We start from the raw sequence: 20094 nt of genomic DNA on the forward strand, positions 1-20094 counted from the left end.
TAAATGTGCTGAGAATAAAAGGAACCTGCAGCTAATATTTCAGCCCTGCCTTGTAAGGCTATTTTTGCCTAGATTGCCAAATGCAATTACAACTAAATCCCCCCTAACAAATACTGGAGAGCAGCAGGGGAGAGGTGTATTTAACAGGAATCTTAAGTAGCAGCCATAGTAGTACCTGCTCCCAGCAGGGAAAACAATCCTTGTCTGGAAAACAGCATTTGGTTGAGAGCTGGTGACAAGTGCCAAAAGCAGGAACAGGACCATGGGTCTCAAGAAACTTAGAGAGGGATGCCACTACAGCTTGGGGAACAGCCCTGCTCCCTGCCCAGCCAGGTGCTAACTGCCTGACCATGGGGAGCACTTAGTTATTGCTGTCAGAGCAAGGAGTGTCCCTAGACAGCCTAGAACTGACACTCAACAAAGAAAACAAGCCCTTCAGAAGACTGAATATTTTAAACTGTTTTCCCTGCCAGTCCTGGCTGCTTTCAATCTAGACTTCAATAGTAAGACAAGGAATTTGCAATTGGAGTCATGAGGCTGAATGTCTCCCAGGCCCCAAGGCTGGTAATTGTCCCAGACACGGGCTGCTGGCTCTGCAGTCACGAGCACATTGGCCCAAGCAGCCCCTTCTCCTGGGGGCCTGCACAGAGCACATGGGGCAGGAGATGTGCCCCATCACTGGCCACAGCCTCCCCTCCTGGGCCCAAGGCAAAGGCTCCATTAAAAATGAAAGGCAATTGTGCGATTCCCCAAGGAAAAGGAGAAAAGGCTGAAGCTGTTAATGAGTACAATTAGTGTTGTAGTCAAGCAGAATCAGAGGAAATAATTAGCTCCTATTGTTTCCGTGGCATCCAAATTGCAACCATGCTGGCTTTCCAGGCAGCAACCCATCATTTGAGGCTCACCTCCGAGGACAGGGGGTCACTCCAGCCCCTCTTCTGGTCACAGCTGTCACGCAGCTATGAGCAACAGGCTGGGCCTCACCCTCTTCTCTAAACCCACTGGAGGCCCAGCTTCCCAGGTGGCCAGAGACTTACAAACACCAGTGCACACCAGAAACAGGCTTGGCCCTGAATTCAGCCAGTGCTGCTGGCTCTCCATCAGAGTGAAGGCAACTGACACCAAACATCCCTTTGTCCTGATTTAAGGGAAGCTCAAATCCCTCTCCATAACAAATAGCGGTGGGTACAAGGCACTGCTAACCTGGAAGTACAAATAAGAGGCAAAGACAAAGCAAGCAGCCTAGAGAAATACCACCACACTGAATTTCAGACACAGCCAAAAAATGAGAGACTGAAAGAAACAAAGAGACCCAATAATTTATTGGCAGAACTGAAAAGGGGCATTTGAAAACCACAGGGCTGACTCTCAACTGGGATGCTCCTCCCAGCTGCAGAGAGATTTGTAATACTGGTATCCCTCAGCAAAAGGCTCTGATGTTGAGGCAGAATTCCAGAGATCCTGCGTGCCATGTAGAGAAAGACAGGAAAGTGCTGCAAGATGCGGCCCCAGGGGCCCGCCGCTAATTGAAAGGCTGCCTCCCGCCCCACTGCTAAAAAAAGTTTGTGTAAGACAAAATCGGCCTCTATTGTCACCGCTGCTGGAGGGCTTCAGATGGATCCTTCCCCCAGGGAGGAGTGTGAGAGTGGCCCATGAGTCCCTTCCGAGGTCGGAGGCCACTCCCAGTGCTTTCAACACGGAGAGAGGAGCTTAGTGCCAACTCTTGTTCTCACAATGTGATTTTTGTGTTTCGAAAGCTTGAATTATCCCTGGAAAACAGAGGGAAGAAAAAAAGTGGTTAAAGATGTGCATTCCTTCAGATCACAGCACCTCCCCATTCTCCCCACTACAGCTACCAGTGTTGCCATCCCAGTACATCACTCAAAAACAACACCTGTTAAATCTCCCATGCAGATCTTCCTAACTACAGACTTCTCACACAAGTCAGCTGTCACTCCAGAACCCTCGGAACAGAGGGAGATCCTGGTTCATTCAATGAGAAGGAAAAATTGTCATCTCCTGTGACCAAAGCACATGATAGAATGTGGAAACTTTCCTGAAGGATTCTGCTGTTTAAACAACTTGCAAGGTCTCTTCCTTAGCATTTATCTCAGGGACTCGGCTTGGAGCACAAATACACTATCAGACCAACCTCCCCCTCCTGCCTCTGTCCCTTGTATTCAGTCATACTGTCAACAAGTTTAGCTCTCTGATCTCTCCTACTTTAAAAGAGTATCTAATCTGGAAAGGGTGTTTCCCTCAAGTTTAGATAGACAAGTTTCTTCAGCAGCTTCTACTCATTCAGAGTACAGCCACAAGCCTCAGGGGCTATTGACCAAGGTCTGCAACCTCCCTCAGTACAGTCTCATGGCACTGCAGCAATTGAAGATGGGGCAGGTTGCAGAAGTCTGTTATTGCTTACTGCCAGCCTGTGAGCAGCAGCAACAGGCAAAGCATACTCCCACATTAATAGGTAGTGTGTTGGAAAAAAAGGAGATTACAATTGCTTTGAGAAGATAAGTTTGGCAGCTCTTCCCATAAACAGGGACAGGGCTGTAAGTTGCCCAAGCCAAAACATTTAGGGAATGCCCCAGGACACACCACACCAAATAGCTGAAGAGCAAAGGCAGCAACTTCAGCAGCAAGGTGCTGTGCAGGACTGTGAAATTCCGCTCAAACACGTGAGCTATCACTGTGTGCTGCCAGCAGCTGCATGGCCGCAGTACCAGCACAGGCTGGAACACCTCCAGGAGGTGGGCTGGAGAACTGGAAGAACAGAAGGAAGCAAAAACCACTTTTTAGAGTTAAAAAAGTTACTCTGTTACCACCTGACAGCAAAAACCAAGCTGCAGAAGACTGGGGTTCACCTTTGCACTTGCCAGAAGAGTAGGCCAGGCTGCTATTTGGGAATGTGATTCAGGATTCATTAACTGGATTCTGGTTAATTTGCAACAATGGTTTGGCTTTTTATCCCATACTGGACTTCCACCTCTGCCATCTACCTCTGGGGGACAGCACACTTTAGGTAGCTCTTTAGTGGACAGATTTTCCCTATATTTTCCCTCCTTTTGCCTTTATTGGGTTGAACCAGGCCCTCTACTCATCTCTGCTCAGCACAGGCCACCCAATACAGCCAAGAGCTAAATGAACTCAGCCACTGTTTTCCTGTACCCTTGGCACAGTTGCTGCCTTCAGAGCCTGGTATATATTTAAGTAAGCTGGTTTCCTCTTCCAGAAGGACATGTGAATGTCATCTAACAATAACAACACTACCAAGTGCCTGTGTAGTATTTTGTAAACACTGATCCTCACAAAAAGCCAAACCTGTGAGGAGAGAGGTATTATTTTCACCCACAACTCCAGAGCAAGGTATGCCCAATGCTGTTGAGGGAGGTTTTGGGATCCCAATCAGCTCCTCAGAGCTGAATGCTGGAGCAAATACATTCCAGTGCCCAGTTCCCAATGTAAATGCTTCCTTCCAGTAGATTCCTCTGCTCTGGCACTCGGCAATCCAGTGATCCCACTTGGCTACAATCAACCCAGCTCTCATGGCCAGGCCTCTTGCTGGCCCTTCTTAAGGGCCTGCTATCAGAGAAGTGGGCACTGCAGGAAAAAACAACCTGAGCTGTGGGGCTCCCAGCAGCCTGGGGCTCACCTTGGCTATCTTCTCTGCACATCTTGGCTGACTACCAGCAGTAGAGCGTGGTTGTCTCATTAGCCACAACATTATTATTTCTACCTACAGTAGCTACTGGGTGTCCTTCCTGAACAAGCTTTTATTGACCAATTAATTTATTCTGTTTCAGCCCACTGTTAAAGAGCTGTGTGTCAGGCCCCAGGTGCCTCTCTGTGTCCACCCTCTGGATGTGCTTAGGATTAATTTACCACTCCATACCTGATTACAATCAACTCTAGGCAACGCACCCAAGCTGAAGACATACCTCTCAGCCTCCTGGGACCAGGTCTGGGATATAAGTGCCTCACACACAGGAAGGACACATTAGCAAAATAGCACACAGCACCTCAACAGAAAATGCTGGTGTCTGGTCAAAAAAAAAAAAATTAAAATAATTTTGGCCTTCAGAAAAGAACAAATTGCAGAATGGACCCACCATCAGGCCCCTAAGACAAGAGAACATGCCAGCCCATGGGAAGAAGGTTGGAAGCTGAGAGGTATGCCATGAAGTCACATAGGAAGAAAGATGAGGCCCTACCCTGGGTGTGACAGAGGGAGGGGGAGCGATCGATCAGCGGCCACTGCTGTTCACCAGGCCATGAAACTCCTCCCAGGCCCTGGCAAGCCAGAGGGAAAAAAAAAATGAAATAAAACCAAAAAATAGCACTTCAGATCAAAGGCTTCTTAACTTTTAACGAGAGCAGAAACATTCAATAACGTTTAAAAGGCACTTGTCTTCAGAGAGCAAGGCAATATTCTCTGATAGCCCTAGTGGACAGAAGCATCCTTAAAATCCAGCCAAACATCTGACAGCACAAGGCAGCTTTAGCGTTCTGCACAGACATGAAGCGTTCCCACTGGCTGCTGGTGATAAAGCCACATTAATACCCAGAGACAGGTATGACCTTCCTAGTCACAAATGGAACATCCATTTCCTATTGCTCATAAAATAGCCCATGTTACGTCTTTCTGGAGGATTATCACATTCCTTGGCTGGTTAAACTCAGCCAGTTACTGGCCTCATGCTTTGCAACACATTACATATGTAGGTAATCCCCCCAAAAGGGGCTTCTTTTAATGCCACACAGCTTAGTTCTTACAAAAATTCTTTGATCAGGCAGCAGAATCCAATTGTTATTAGGAACTCTTATTTCCTATTGTAAACCTGCATTGTTAATGACGACCCAGTAAAAACATCACAACTATCTGAAATGAAAATGTTTTTAGATAAGTTAGAGGGACAGGCCCAACACTGCATTCCCTGGTGGAGAATGTTACTGACGGATGAAGGCAGCAGACTGAAAAATTGCTGTCGGTTTTATGAAAGCAGCATACTTAAAACCTTCTCAGGGAAAACATGCTGAGGTTAATGTGAGCATGGCTATTATCTTCTAGGATCACAGACATCAAAGAACTTCATAGTTCTCTGTGCCCAGCAAAACAGTACTGGTGCCTATAGCACATGCCAAGCCACCTTCTGAAGCCGCAGAGTCCCATGGAGCTGGAGGGACCTTAAAGAGAACCCAGGTCAATCAAAAACTCAGACCACCCTCTAGATTGTTTTGCTGGTACTGCTCAGCTACTTCACATTTTGCTTTGTGCACTGCTTCATCAGGCCAGTGCAACACAACAGGAGAGTCCAGAAATGGAAACCCTGTGTAGTCAGCACCTGTGCCAAAACCAGACCACCAACCCGGCTCTTATCTGAGCCTCAGAGTCAAGCTCCCAAATGGCATTTGCAAAAGCAGCCCAGGTGTCACATGCTCTTTCCCAGCAAGTCATAGCCCAAATGAACACAGAGACCTTGGGGTTCAACAGCCTCTCTCCAGAAGAAAGTTAGGGAGAAGAGAAACCCTGAATCTGAAGCCCTCTTAATTGCTGGTAATCTTTGCACATTTCCAGACTTGTCAGAGTCTCCACCTTCATGTCTTCCCTCCAACCTCCCTTGTATCTCTACCATATTTCCATCACCCACAGTCACATCTCTCTTTCCTCTCCCATAGTTCTCCCAAACCTGTAACTTCTCAACAGAAGGAACACAAGGGCAGATTACTTGTCAACATGATCGATAATTTATTACCCCTTTCACACTAAGGAGTTCCTTCTTCCAACATCCCAATAACATCATGCACAGTCTTTCATCTCTGTCCTCACAGACAAAAAGAAAAAGCTCTTCCAGCCAAGAATTTTTAATTCAAGACCTTCATGTGTATTATAGTACTAATGACTCCAACTATCTGCTGACTTGACTGAAAAAATCCACCAGGATGTGTCTGCCCTAATGTACCTAAACTATGCTAGGAGAGCAAACTGCTCTCATTCCATATTGAACAAGGCTGCCAGTTAATTTAATCTGGCAGAATCTTTATGACCTGTGACATGCCAAAGGCACAGTGCCAGAGAGTCTAAGAGGTTATTTTTATGTATAGACATTTTTAGTACCTTATTGCCATACTGTCTGCACAGCGATCAGATACTCAGTGAATTGATCCCCAACACTTGGATTATTCCATTGAACAGATGGGAAATGGAATTGTTAGCAGGCTAAACAAAGCCAGCCAGAGCTGTTCTTCCACACTCATTCCTGACCCACAACTGTTGAATCTTCCCACCTTCTTTCCCACTGCCCAGGATTAGGACTCAGACAGAGCTCCCTTAGCCCCACCACGTAAGATGGAGGGGGAAAAAAAAGAGAAAAGAAGCCACTATCTCCCCAGAAAATAAAATAAAAAAAAAGTAAAAAAATAAGGTAAGAAAAAAAAAAGGAAGACTCCAGCAAAAAGAGGAAGGGCAATCTTAGTTGCTTCAAGGGACTTTCCAAATCACTATTGTGCAAGCAGCACTAGCTGTTTTCTGCAAACATCCTCAATTAAGTCCCAGTAGTCTGTCTCCAGTATTTCTCTGTGCAACCCTGCTCCTTACCTTCTCCTTCTCCAGCTAAAAAGGATTCAGAGGGCTCAGAGTGCACTTATGGTACCTTACAAAGGGCACCAAGGTCTGTATCTTTTGCCAGCCCACATGGAACCTCCCAGCACACTGTCCACTCACTACACTCTGCAGGTGTCCAGAGCAGTACCACCTCTTTCTGGGTGATTCCCCTGGGATTTGTTCACAGCCAGACAAGAACTTTGTGACTAACAACCTGAAAAAAACATCTAGGGTAGTCTTCTAGCCTGAAAGAATTCTTTTACCTGTCTGGTAGTACCTGGAGCAAAGGCAATAAAACACAATTAAATAAACACAACTAAACTGACCTCCTTGAGAAAAAAACATCACAAAATAAATAGGTTATAGGCACTTTTTTGGTAAGAGACAGGCCACCAAGATAAGGAAGCCTTTCACAAAGTCATGTACACTTCTGAATAAAGCATATTATGTTGATGGAGAATGAATCACTGAATCCATCAATTCAAAGGCCAGGTCTATGCAAGTGCTCTTAGATCTGCAGCACCTGGAAACATTACTGGAACTGGAGAATGAAGTGATAAATGAAAGAAGCCAGTATTGCAGACTCAGGAGCAGAGGACAGCTATCAGATCTGGAACCTCACTGCTCTCCTCTAGATTTTATTCCTTTTCTCAGACTTGAATGGACAAAGGTGAAACAAAGCAGCTCTAGAGCTGGCATGACCCAAGACACCCTGCCTTCCCCTGACAGGCATCAGACAATGTGTGAAGGTCCCATCTGTAAACCATTTCTCTTTAGGCAAGGTTAACCCTGCCCACTCCATTTAAGACAGTCAAAGGCACAGGTGACACAAGCAGAACAGCAGCACTGAGGAGTTCTCCTAAGGTTTTGAAAATTAACAAGCAAATGGAAACCAATGCTTTAAAACCACAACAGTTACAGGATTAGCTGAACTCTGCTGTGACAAGGGAGACCTCACAAGCACCCGACCAGCAGCTTACTTGTTTCATAAACACTGATCTTCTTGCACAACGCCTGTCCCTTCCACAGGGATTTATCTTCTTAATTCCTCACCTTTTTTGCCATTCCTCTCTTTTTGTCCTGAGAACCTCACCCCTGTAGTCTTCTTATAGTACATTATTCCCTCCATAGGATATCCTCGTTTCCTACCTACAATACAGTCTGAGCCCATTTCCTCCAACTGCCTGCAGTGAAATGAACCCAGTGCCAGCTCTATTAAGATCAACTATTCTTCTCATTTGCTCGAGCCATCCCATTAGTTATCACTGGTGACTTTGAAAGGAAAAGATAGTTTTATACCCTGATCAGCTCTCACTGCAGCAGGCACTTAGGAATAAGCGAAGCTTTGTTTTCAGAAAAAGCAGCCTTGCTATAGAGCTGACAGGACAATCTGTAACATCACACAGCAACCAAAACATTTCCACACCAGCCTGCTCAGTGGCAACCTGCTGATGGTCACTGCTCTGGTCTCTCCTGGCACTGGAAGCAGTGTTGCTGAATTTGCCTGGGATTCCTGGACAGTATTGTGGGTGAGAGCTCTCAAGAAAGGAGATGGTCACTGACCACACAGTTATCAGTGCAGAAAAGAAAGGCTGATAAGCCCAGGCAGAGTGAAGGTGTATGCAAGGCAGCCACAAACTTCATGCTGCAATGCTCAAAGTCAAATGTTAAAGTGATCACTTCCCCTCCACCCCTCCCCAACTGCAGATACCTGAATATTTTCAGTGGCTTTGCTGAGACATGGCTAGGCTGTGGTTGGCAACAATCTGCTTTCAAACATTTGCTGCTATGGCAGCAAAAGAGGTTGGGTATTTTGCCTTTAATTCCAAGCCACAGGAAGTACCACTGTCCATAAGTCACTGTCACTTCTGGACCTTGTCACCTCCAAGGTTAACAGCACTGATGAACTGAACCTATTAAGTGGTTCACTGCATCTGAGTGCTCCTCTCTCAGTGCACCTCTGAGGGAACAAAGAGAAGCAATTTCTTTCCAGCTACTGAAACAAGGCAGCCCACAAAATGTCACATATGTTCTCTTAGGTGCTCAGCACTGTAACATCTAAGGTACTATAAATACCCTAGAATTTGGCAGAGTCCAAGAGATTGTTCTAGCTTTCCTAGCAAGATTGGAAATTCATACAGACTAGGCTGACCCTTCTACTCGCTAGCATATAGGCAGCTTGTCAATATCACAAGCAAGAGAAAGGACAAACACAGGAAAATTGCAATGAAAGATCTGCTTATCTAGCTAAATGCACAAGCCCCACCACTGACAGCAGGAAGGACAGAATACAGAACAGCTCCTTGGAATAGCTGTGACGCAACAGGTACTTTGCAGCTTGGCAGCACCACCACTTTCTGAAACAAAGGGGGCTGCAGCCTCACTGACAACTCATGAAAAATGGTGTCTAGAAATGATTTAATATGAAATGCATCATCACAAAAGGAATATACAAAACCTGAAACACAGGGCCCAGGTTCCACAGTGAGAGGCATGCTAGCAATTTCTACAGAAGCATTAATTTACAGTGTGTCAAAAGCTAATCCAGGTCAATTCACTACCTAAAAATCAAGGTTTTGAGAAATGCCTGTTCTTTTCTTGCTAAGCATGCTCCCTTCCCTGAAGCACAATCAATGCCAATCAAACCCCGCACATGAGCAGAGCTCCAGTGGAGAGATGCAGCCCATACAAATGAAAAATGCCATGAGCCCCCCCTCAAAAGGCAGCCCTGACAAAGCCTAGAGTACAGCTCTTCCATTAGAGCTTTTCATGAAACACAGCCAGAGTGTGAATATAGAGTGCTGGCTAGAAAGCCCTCCCCAGTCATAAATCACATAGTACATGTGCAGCATAAGTGGAGTTTATTCATGACGGACAGTATTTCAACAGGACTTGATAGATGGGTGAGGAAAAGGAGCCAGACTTCTTGGAGGATAGAACTAGTTACACAAGAGATTCTTTATTAGTGAGAGAACCTTAACGATATGAAGCCTATCCAAGCAGAGTCAGACTGAAAGCTGGGGCTGTCCTGCTCTTCTCTGTCACAAAGCAGTCACCATCACCTCTCTGCAGCTGCTGCCCCTTGCTGCCTGCTAGTACCAGGCAAGAGAGGCACAAGAAGTTGGTCTGTGCAGCACTACACAGAAACTCCACTGACTGCAGTTCTGCTCTGAATTTACACCAGTGCCTTTGGAAGAAGATATTGGAGAGCATTGCAATCAGACTGCTGCAGCTTAAGCGAGGCAATGGGAAAGAAGGGGCTTTCATGATGCTCTACATGGCAGAAGGTTAATTGCTTAAACCTACCTGACTGGGACATCATCAAAGCAATTCCTGACTATCCCTCCTACCCACAGAAGAATGAGAGGGAGACAAGCCAGTTGGCCTCTATTTAAGAACTGCTCCCAGCTGTAATCTGAGCTACTAAACTTGATACCTCCAACACCTGTTATTCTCAGACAAGCTCGTTTTGCACCACACGTCAGCATCACAAAATGAAACTTGGATGCTATGCAGGAAGAGAGGGCAGCAAGCACAGCACGTTACACTGGTGTAGGGAAATGAGGCCACACTTCTGGATGCACCATCACTCAAGGACTTACACCTGTCAGACCCAAAACAAACACTGCTATAGCAGCATTCTCTGTGCTAGGAAGTGCTGGTGGTGATAGCTCACAAGGGAAAGGCCACATCATTCCCATTCTACACTTGCTACATGAACCACCATCGCAGCTTAGGACAGCTTTTACTACAGAGACTGAGAGAAGTCAAACACCTCCCTGCTCTCACCACAAAACCGCATCACCACAGTCTGCAGTCTGCTGCTGAATAGGAGTAAAATACTCTGCTGTGTGTCCACATGAACACGTTGCTATTCCTTACATAGACAGAGTTCACAGTGCCCTCTCCTGGCAAAAAGTGCATGAGAAACGTTATTGGCAAAATCATGGAAAAAATAATCTCTTTCCCTTCTCTTTCCCACACACATAGGAGGGTGGGCCAAATGGAACACTAAATGCCTACAGGCAGTTTCAGTGAGATTTCTGTATAATTACTAGTGACCCACACTCAAAACTGGAAGCCAGCTGTCTGCTAGAACCAGGATGGATCCCATCAAAATGACAGCAGACTGATGACAGCATGAGTACGTGGAACAAGCCAGCATGATGAAAGAAAGTAATGAAAGATACTTGCACCTTCATTACAAGCAAGATTAGAAAACTCTGCCACATCAGTGTCTTACTCATTTCACTTCTTTTTGTGTGCACCTTTTCAAGTATTAATTTAAGCAATATGACCTAATCAGTCTATAGTTTAATCAATTATGACCTATTAGTTTATAATACACTTAAGAAAAAAGGAAAAACAACATATTACTCACCTCTAACCAATACCTATATATGCAGTTTTTTGTCACTTTGTGGGAAATAAAAGTCACCTGAATGGCCTGATATGGTAAGCTATAACACATTTATTTAAAAATACAGCTGTGCTCTCTGTGTACCATGATCTTCTAGTCTTGTTAAAGAGCCTCTGTCACTAGGGCCTGGAAGACTTAATATATGACGTTTATTATGATTAGAAATCATTTGTACAGCACTGTAAATTCACACAGCACTTTCCCAAGACCATTTATAAGTCTAATGGCACTATAAATCCCTGTTAGCTTCCGCACTTTATTCCCCAGAATCTCTATTTATTCAAATTATTCAATTCCCCCACTGCAATCTTGTCGTTGAATACATCAAGCCACAGTCCCACCCCGGGCTGCCCATCACCTAAGTGACAGGCTAGGTGGATTGTTAAAATAACCCCGGATCACACATTTAAAAGAGAAAAAGGTTTTGCTCATAGAACCAAACACCCACAACAACAACACAGGAATTTGGCTTTCAAAGCGCGCTGGCAACAACGGCTGCTGTTTGCACTTGAGTTTGCAGGAACAGCCCTAACGCACACGAGCACTTCTGCCAAGGCCCGTGCCGTGCACCGAGCTGCTCAAGCACACATGCAACCTGCAGCACCCCCCTGGCCAGCACACGTACTTGATGCTGTCGGTGTGGGTTTTATATTCCATGATGGTGTTGGGAGGTAGGTTGAGCACTCTTCGTAACGTGTCGCGTATCCGGGCTGTCGTGGCCTGGTCGCTGGCTGTCTTGTTCCATATGGAGATGATGTCCTCCTGTGGAACAGCACGGGAGGGAGGGGTAAGCACAGGGTGCTTTTTGCAGCCCTGCCACATGGAAGCATGTGCCAGTTCTCCAAAGCACTCACCTGGAATCGGACAGAGACAACGGCCCCACAGATTTCTTCCCCCACCATGAACTGCTCTCCCAACATGGCCAGAATAAGATTCTCCCAGCACCGTGATGCTAAGCCCTTCCGCAGACGGATAATCCATTTACCACCATTTTTGTTGGCATCATCCTAGGAAGAAGGGAAATAAATTGATTTGTTTTCTCCTAACTATTTTTCTGCTACCCACAAGACAGCAGAGCCACAAACAGGAGGAGATATTGATTAGGTAGGGCAAGGAAGGTATTTTCACGCAAAAGCATTTTATTTCACTTCTCCCCCATATAAGCAGAGACAGAAGAAAACCACTTACTTTGAATACTAAGTACTTGAAACAACGGCCCTCAGCCTTCCAGACAAAGTTCTATGCTCTGATGACTTGAGTTCTAGTGTTTTGATCCTACTAGCAAAGACTAACACCAGGCTACCAATTTTCACAAACAGACCCAAAGGCAAGGACTTTAAAACTACTCCTAAACCCGACATTGATTCACCATTTCTCTAATCCTCTGTCTATGTAGTTCTGCTTGGAAAACAAGATGCCTGTAAAACAGGAGAACCCCTCATCATAGAGCATGGAAGGCCAGTAAAGAGTTTGCAAAATGGTATTTCAAAAGCCAGCGAAAAATTGATAAGCATTTCCCTTCCACATTTCCAGGAATGGGCTCACAAGTTTGCTAACACAGAAAGGACCACCCTGTTCTCTGACATAATCACACATCATACAGCTGAATGTTTGCTCCAGACTGTGGCAACCCAGGGAAATAGCCAAAATGAGGGGAGAAAGTAAAAAAATTTAATGCTAAGCACCCAGTGTGTCACCTCAATATTGTGATTCTGTATCTTGAAGCTGACAAAGAGCTGGAAACTGCTACAGCCTCCCCTGCTCCCCAGAACGCACAGCTTTGTCAAAGAGCAGCTCGTCCTCTGTGCAGAACACTGTGGCATTCTCAGTGGTACAACACTGTAGCTGGGAAATCTTACAAGGTGAGAGGGGAACAAGTTCCATCCAAAGCTGAGGATAGAGAGGTAGGAACAAGTCAAAGAGGTGGCAGTTAGGAAGGGTAAGGGAAGACAGGTCTAGGACAGAAACAGAGAATAAAGGATGACTCAGAGGGGACTGCACAAAACAGGACATCCGTCTCCAAATCCCCAGCAATCCCCTCTGCCAAGCTGGGACACACCTCGATGATGCCAGGCAAGGCAGCCCAGCCTTCTTAAAGAAATAAAGTTAATTTCATTTTAGCCTTAAAGCTTCTCTAGGGCTTAGATAAAATGAAACATTTGTCTGCTCTCCCAGAGACAGCAAGTGCTAATGAAGCAATCCTGAAGAAACATGGAAGTGTCAGCATAACAGCAGCATTCACCTGACTCCTACTTTTCAGGTATGTGCTGGCCTGAAAGGGGAGGGTGTCAGCTCCAGACAAACCTCAAAGCATGACAGGAGCCATCCAAATCAACATAAGTTCTAGGAATGTGGCAGAATCCTGTGAGAAGCAAACTGCTTTCTGTTAAGAACCCTTGTTTTCCAAGTTGCGAAAATCACAGCCTTTAGACTAGGCTTAACTCCTCAAAGTTTCCACAATGACTAATGGGGATCAGAAGAGAGTGCTATTGCTAAAAATATCTCAAAGGTGGCTTAAGCAGGTTCAAAGCTAGAGAGAGAGCAGTGATTGGGAGGCAGATGCTGTATCATGTGCTTTACAGTTGTTGTTAGTGTTCTTTCAGGTTAAACAAGCTTTGGTTCAGTCAAGCATTTGATTTTCCTTCACCAGAATAATAATGATCTGCAGCCCAGTAAATTACCAGGGATTATTATGCTTAGTGCTTCTGACTTTAGCAGAAGAGGCAAAGATGGATGCAGAAAAAGATCATAGCTACACACAGGCACATCTGTACCTATAAGAATGACAGTAACTAAGGATTGGTTTGGAAGAGAAAGAAGCATAAACAAAACCCTTCAAAGCATGCAGCAATGGAAGGCCGGAAGTGAGATCTCAGGTCCTCTTCTAGAAATATAAGAAGGAAGTAGGGCCAGAAGTAAAAATATTAAAGAATCTCTCTACCTCCATCTTAAATTGTCTGCTGAGAATTGCTTTATAGAAATTCTGGTATCATTAACTTGGGAACTCTCTGGTTGACACATTGTCTGAGGAACTTGCTCTCCAGGAGTCCAAAGAGGGTTAAACATTTTATATAAATAGTATTTGCAGTAACTGGCTATAAAATACCTTGCTTAAAATAATTGCTAATGAGGGTCACATATAAATTTCTCAAGACCAAGCAGTATAATTAGGTACTTCAGAGAAACACATAAAATCCTCATATTGTGAATGCTATTGGTCATTGCTGGAAGCAGGCCAGGAACTGGAAGAATGATTTGCTGGGCAAAGATTCTTTTAAAATTTCTTTTAACAGATTTAGATAGAAATAGAAGCAAACTACACTGCTCTGGAACAAAACCAAACAAAACAAAACAAAAAAAAAAAAAAAAAGCAAATAATAAATAAAAGGCAAAGTTGTTTCTCCATCTCCAGCTCTGTGTGCAGGCTTTTAACCATATGCACCTCCTTGACTGAAAAAGGAGGGCTGGTTTCTGTAAGCTTTGTTGGGGAGGTCGAGTCCTTCCAGAGGAAAGCCCTGCACTGCTGTCACAGGAGGTAGCTATGGGGTACCCCCTCCATTGGCAATGGCAGCTCAGCAACCTTTGAGGGGTGCAGCCAGCAACTTCCCCATCTTCCCTCTCTGGCAGCAGGACTCTTAGATTACATGGACAGAGTTCTGAGGACAAGTTTACAGGAAACCCAGACTGTGATTTCACCCAAGAAAACCTAATGGAGTGCCATTTAATGACAAGAGTTCCTCCACTGTAGAAGGTTCCCTCCAAAATATTGTGGGAAGATATCAAAGCAGAAATGAGAGCTCCAACTCACCTCCCACATGGGTTTGATGCCCTCTTTGAAAAGATGGAAGTCACTGTGGCCTGTCAGGTCCCCAGGACGTACCATGTGACTGTAAAACCGCCAGAACTGTTCCACCTGCAATGACACCAACCACACAGTGAGGCTGCTCAAACTGTTCAAGATTTCTACAGGAACAGGCTGCCATTTTTACACCAGCTCTCCAGAGCCACCTTCCCCTCTTCTGTTCTACTCCCTCATCACCAGGGTGTTGATTAGGCAACACAAAAGGTTACAGTAGTGTCAGAGCCTGGGTGCCTGTTTCTGACTGGCTCCATTACCAGGTGACCACCTGAACCATTCAGTAGATGCCTCTAAAGTCACTCAGTGTTTGTCTGAAGAAATCTGTGCTAAACTGCTCTGGTGAACAGTTCCAAATATATCTTTTAACTTCTACTGCCCAAACTTTCAATCACTGGGTATGTGTCAAAGGCATCAGCTACAGCCAAGCCTCTCTACCCTGCACAATCACTACTCTCTGTGACAATGGAAACTGCAGAAGCCTTCAAATAAGACTTTTTTTTTTGTATTTAATTTTACTGTATGCAGATTTTAAGACAAAATATACATTCTGGTGCTAGTTTAAAATTGGGAGGCACTATTCAGAGTTTTTATTTAAATACCTCTTACTTCCTTTTACAGTCTGCCATAGTACACTTGGTACCACTTCAACCAGTTCCATTCTGGCACCCCTGTCTGCTTGAGACAATCTGACTGTAGGGAAAGGGATTTATGTTTCATAGTTCTTAAAAGCAACATATTTATCTTTTGAGAATCTCTGGGTAAGAGAGGATGGATCTTTAAAATTAAACAAAGCAGTGGATGAGATTATACTAAGTTCCATATTTTAAGAAGACTCTATTCAGTAAGACAATAGCTATTAAGCAGACCAGCAGGGCAGCTGGAAGGGGCAGACATCACCCCAAGCACTTTATCAGAGACCTTAATGACTCAGTCAGCACTTGGAATTCCATCCAATCTGTGACTTCTGCCATCCAAGCTGGAATTTGCTTTTATAGCCAATAAAATTATGAACCAAGACTGAGGAAGGGTCAGAAGCAATCTATTTTTGTCAGGCACGTCCAAACACCCATGGGGAAATCATACTCCCACAGTGAAGGAACGTGCCCTCTAGTGGTTCACATTTCAGAGCTTTTAGAGCATTCCACTGAAAAGCCAAGAATAAATCTGAACACAGACTCAGCTAGACAATTCTTTCTGAAGTTTTCTCTTCCATCTCCTTAAACAGAATTTTGACCCAAACACATTATCACATATAATGGCCAGTCTCTCTCCATCCTATCAGAACTGCATCTGACCATGGCAACAAATTCTCTGTAGCAAAGAGCAGACAACAGAATATTCAACAAGATGTTCTTCCTCTAAGGAGCTAAAAATCAATGCTAAGTCTACACTGATTTATAAGACAGAAAAGTTATTGGCAGAACATCAAGCAGCAGCCACATTTTTCATCCCCTGAACTGAAAGTACTTGCTCACACAGGCTAATAGAAGCAGTAACTACTCACCACAACAGGCTCACTGTAACCTGTGTGGATACAGTAACACAAACCAGCTGCTCAGACAGGCATATTTTTACACAGCCTCCAGAAGGAATAAAGGACTGTTTTTATAAATTATCACATTACAGAGAATATATACTGGTAGGCAGAATTAGCATTTATAAGTGACCCTGAAAAAACTGGGCAAACACCAGACTTAAAAGAAAAAGGAATAAAACAGCTAACAGACTTCCTGGGCTCTAGAACAGTAATGGGGACTCATTTTTCTTACATATCTTGGGTCCTTGAGGGCATATTTACTCTGCCAGCACCATGCAAAAACCCAAGACCGCCTGTCCAGGACACGCTCAAGTTTATTCCAGGAACAAGTAACCACAGAGTGGAGGAAGAAAGGAAGAGCAATATGCCTTTTAATGAACTTGACTGCAACATCAAACGGCACCTTGTCCATCACTTCCAGAGAGACAACAGGTCACCAGCTGTTGGTAAATACAGCGTGCCAGATGTTTATTCCAAACACAGCTTTTGTGATGGGAATGTGGGTGAAGTGCGTGAGGGACAGCACAGAAATGGAACAGAAAAGCTGTTCCTTTCTTCTCATGCTCCAGCCATAAATAAATGACATGGCTACTCTTTTTTTTTTTTTTTTTCTCATTATACCACAGAGGTCTAGCACAGGGCAGAGGAGAAGTGCTAAACGCACATCTCCTGCTGCAATTCAAGAGCTCATTTGCCTTGGCAAACCAGGAGCAGGGCCTGTGCGTGCACAGAGGCAGCACGGGGGGAGCAGGGCACAGGGCAGGGGGAGCGGGGCACGGGGAGCAGGGCACGGGGCACGGGGAGCAGGGCACGGGGAGCAGGGCACGGGGCAGGGGGAGTGGGGCACGGGGAGCAGGGCACGGGGCACGGGGAGCAGGGCACGGGGAGCAGGGCACGGGGAGCAGGGCACGGGGCAGGGGGAGTGGGGCACGGGGAGCAGGGCACGGGGCACGGGGAGCAGGGCACGGGGAGCAGGGCACGGGGAGCAGGGCACGGGGCACGGGGAGCAGGGCACGGGGCAGGGGGAGTGGGGCACGGGGAGCAGGGCACGGGGCACGGGGAGCAGGCTGTGCCCAGCGGAGGGGCTGGCAGGGGGTACTCACGGAGGCAAAGGTGCCAATCTGTTTGATGTTCTGCTCGTAGCTCTGCGAGCTGGTGGGCCGCCCGGGGGTGCGCCGCGAGTACCAGAAGGTGTAGTTGTACTGCAAGGGGTGCTCAGCTGGCCCCGGCACCACAGCCTGCAGGACACAAAAGCTTGTTTACCCCTCGCATGCTCCTCTAAAAAGGGAAAAATTGCATTTACAGCATATAAAAGCAACCATTCGAGCCATCAGAGGTATCGTGGATGAATTCTTTTTAGTCCTGTGCCTGTCTCAAAGGGAAAAAAAAAAAACAACTAAAAAGGAAATGTGAGACCTTGAACTTTTTCAAATTAAGGGAAAAAAAAAAAGACACTTTCCTCCTCTGGGAATGATAAACCCCACTTACAATGAATCATGATTCAAATGCAATTAAACTCTTTGATGACACCAATTGCCTGAAGGAACCAACACCCCAGTGCTCTGGGAAGATTAACCTAAGAACTTGTTATGTCAGCTTTGGCAGAACCCATCACCAGCAGCGGGCAGCAATCACTTTTTAATTTCCAAAACACTGATTTCTGATTAAAAATACTTCTAATGAGCACAAAAGAGGCTAATGAGAGCTCATCAGCCAGGAGTCAAAACTTACAAAGAATACCCCAATCAAAGCTCTTATTTGTACTACTTGATATTGTTACAGGAGTTCGCAGGGCTTAAATCTCTACTTTCCTCTTGACTTCGGCAAGTTTACAAGGGTTGCATTACTTCAGACAGAGAAATTTTCCTGAACAAGATATAAAAATAAACCAAACCAGGGGAGATATATACACAATGCTTTCTTCACCAGGCTACCTTACACACAGGGACACATCTTAAAAGGTGTTTCAAGAGTGTCACAAACACTGCCTGCTAAACCACCTTCAAGGTACTACTGTCCTGTCAGACATGAGTCCTTTCCCCACATCCTCTTCAAAATTTGTTTTTGGATGAAAATAAAGCCTCATTACTCATTTCCATTAAAAAGCCTGACAGGGTACCACTATGTTAGTGATGGGAGCACTCACCCCTCAGATGAGAGACCTCCAAAAGTGACATCAAATTACCAAAATCAAACGTAGTGCTGCTGTCTTCACTGCAGCAGTAGCAACGTACTGATATCACAGCCCCCCAAGACATATTTTCCCTTATCCCTGAGCTGAGCATTGACTCCCCAGCACTCCCATACCATGCCCTGGCAGTGGAGTGCAGATGCCAGCACCATACCTTCCTCTTGGTAGTACTCTGTGGTTTCTCACGATCGTTCTTTTCCTTCTCACTGTCTTTCTGTGTGTTATTTTCCTCATTCTGGTCATGGTCTCCACTATCATCATCTTTCAATCTGGTAAAGAAAAATAACAAAGAGAGCCATCACACAGCTGAGAAGGTCCATACCAAGCCCAGGTAGTTCTCTGCTCCAAAGCTCCTCCGTGGTACAAGGGCCACCACAGTTTGGATATCTACACTTGACAACGTACACAGTAAAAACTACTTCTTCTTTCATGCCCATCACAGGCATCTTGGGCAAGCACTTTTAAGCTGACGTGAACAACGAAACAGCTTTTTGGAACAAACTCAAGTGGTTTGTGCTGGATACTGATCTGCCACAGGAAACCCCGGTTACTTGTTCAAGTTCCCTGCTATTCAGGGGGCCCACACGAAGACCTCTCACCGTACCTCTGCCGAGTCTTACCCACCCCGCTCCCCACGGCCCCCAGCACTGCACAGGCAGCGCCTCGGACGAGCAGACACCGCGCCAGCACCCAGCACCCCACAGATCTCTCCGCCCGCCCCATTCCCTGCCAAGGGCCGGAAAAAAGCGAGACAAGCAGAGCCACAAAGCGGTCCGCAACTCCGCGGTGCAGGCCTGCCAGCGGCCCACCGCCCACACCTCCCGGTCCCGCGTCCCCTCGGGGCCAGGCCGGGCCCCGGCTGCAGGTTCGGGGCTGTGCGCAGCCCCGTGACTCATCGCGTCTCGCCCGCCCGACGCCGGGGCAGCGGCGGGAGGCGCCGGCGGGGCTCGGGGCGGTGCAGGGCCCGCACCGGGGGCCGCTCGGGGGGCTCGGGGGCGACACTCACGCGTCGAATTTGTTGTTCATCGTCGCTCGCTGCCGCCGCCACCCCCGTCCGCCTCAGCGACTTCCGCCCTGCTGAGTCCGCCCGCGAAACTCTTCCGCCGCTTCCGGCGGCTCCGCCACCACCGCCCGCGTTTCCCCCCGGAGCCGTAACGCGGCGCACGGCGGGCGGGGGCGGGAGCGCCCCTCAGGGCGCGGCCGCCATCTTGGGTGTGGCGTGAGGGGCGGGCTGGGGAGAGAGTTCAACTTATCCGTGCAATTAATTGTGCTCCCGTAAATACAGTTTGAGGACTCAGACAGTTACTCTTCTAAGAATTTTCCCACCTTGCCTCCTGTGGCAACAGGAAACCCCAGCTCGACTCCCTCCCCATTGATGTTTCCTTCATGTGCAGTGAGGGATGGCACAGAAAATGGGAAAAAGTCCCAGTAATGAGTCTGCAAGCTCCTGAAGTGATAATAGACAGTTCATAGCGGATAAAGG

At 46.3% G+C, this 20094-nt stretch overlaps 1 protein-coding gene across 3 annotated transcripts; it reads right to left on the bottom strand.

Moving 5' to 3' along the window:
• Positions 1-1299: 1299 nt before the first annotated feature.
• On the bottom strand, positions 1300-19687 carry EIF4E2 (eukaryotic translation initiation factor 4E family member 2). Of its 3 annotated transcripts, XM_021544246.3 has the most exons (8): positions 19618-19687; positions 18766-18880; positions 17524-17658; positions 14833-14937; positions 11879-12031; positions 11650-11786; positions 4215-4293; positions 1300-1769 (listed from the first exon to the last, which is right to left on the bottom strand). In XM_021544246.3, the coding sequence occupies exons 1-7, from the start codon at positions 19635-19637 to the stop codon at positions 4248-4250; spliced, it is 711 nt and encodes a 236-aa protein (XP_021399921.1). In that variant the 5' UTR covers positions 19638-19687; the 3' UTR covers positions 1300-1769; positions 4215-4247. The 3 variants fall into 3 exon arrangements, with proteins under 3 accessions (XP_021399921.1, XP_021399928.1, XP_085443368.1); XM_021544253.3 differs by lacking the exon at positions 4215-4293; XM_085587242.1 differs by lacking the exons at positions 1300-1769; positions 4215-4293 and adding an exon at positions 11058-11158.
• Positions 19688-20094: the final 407 nt, after the last annotated feature.

Source organism: Lonchura striata, chromosome 9 (assembly GCF_050655825.1).
Source record: "Lonchura striata isolate lonStrDom1 chromosome 9, ASM5065582v1, whole genome shotgun sequence".
In the NCBI taxonomy this organism is placed as follows: domain Eukaryota; kingdom Metazoa; phylum Chordata; class Aves; order Passeriformes; family Estrildidae; genus Lonchura; species Lonchura striata.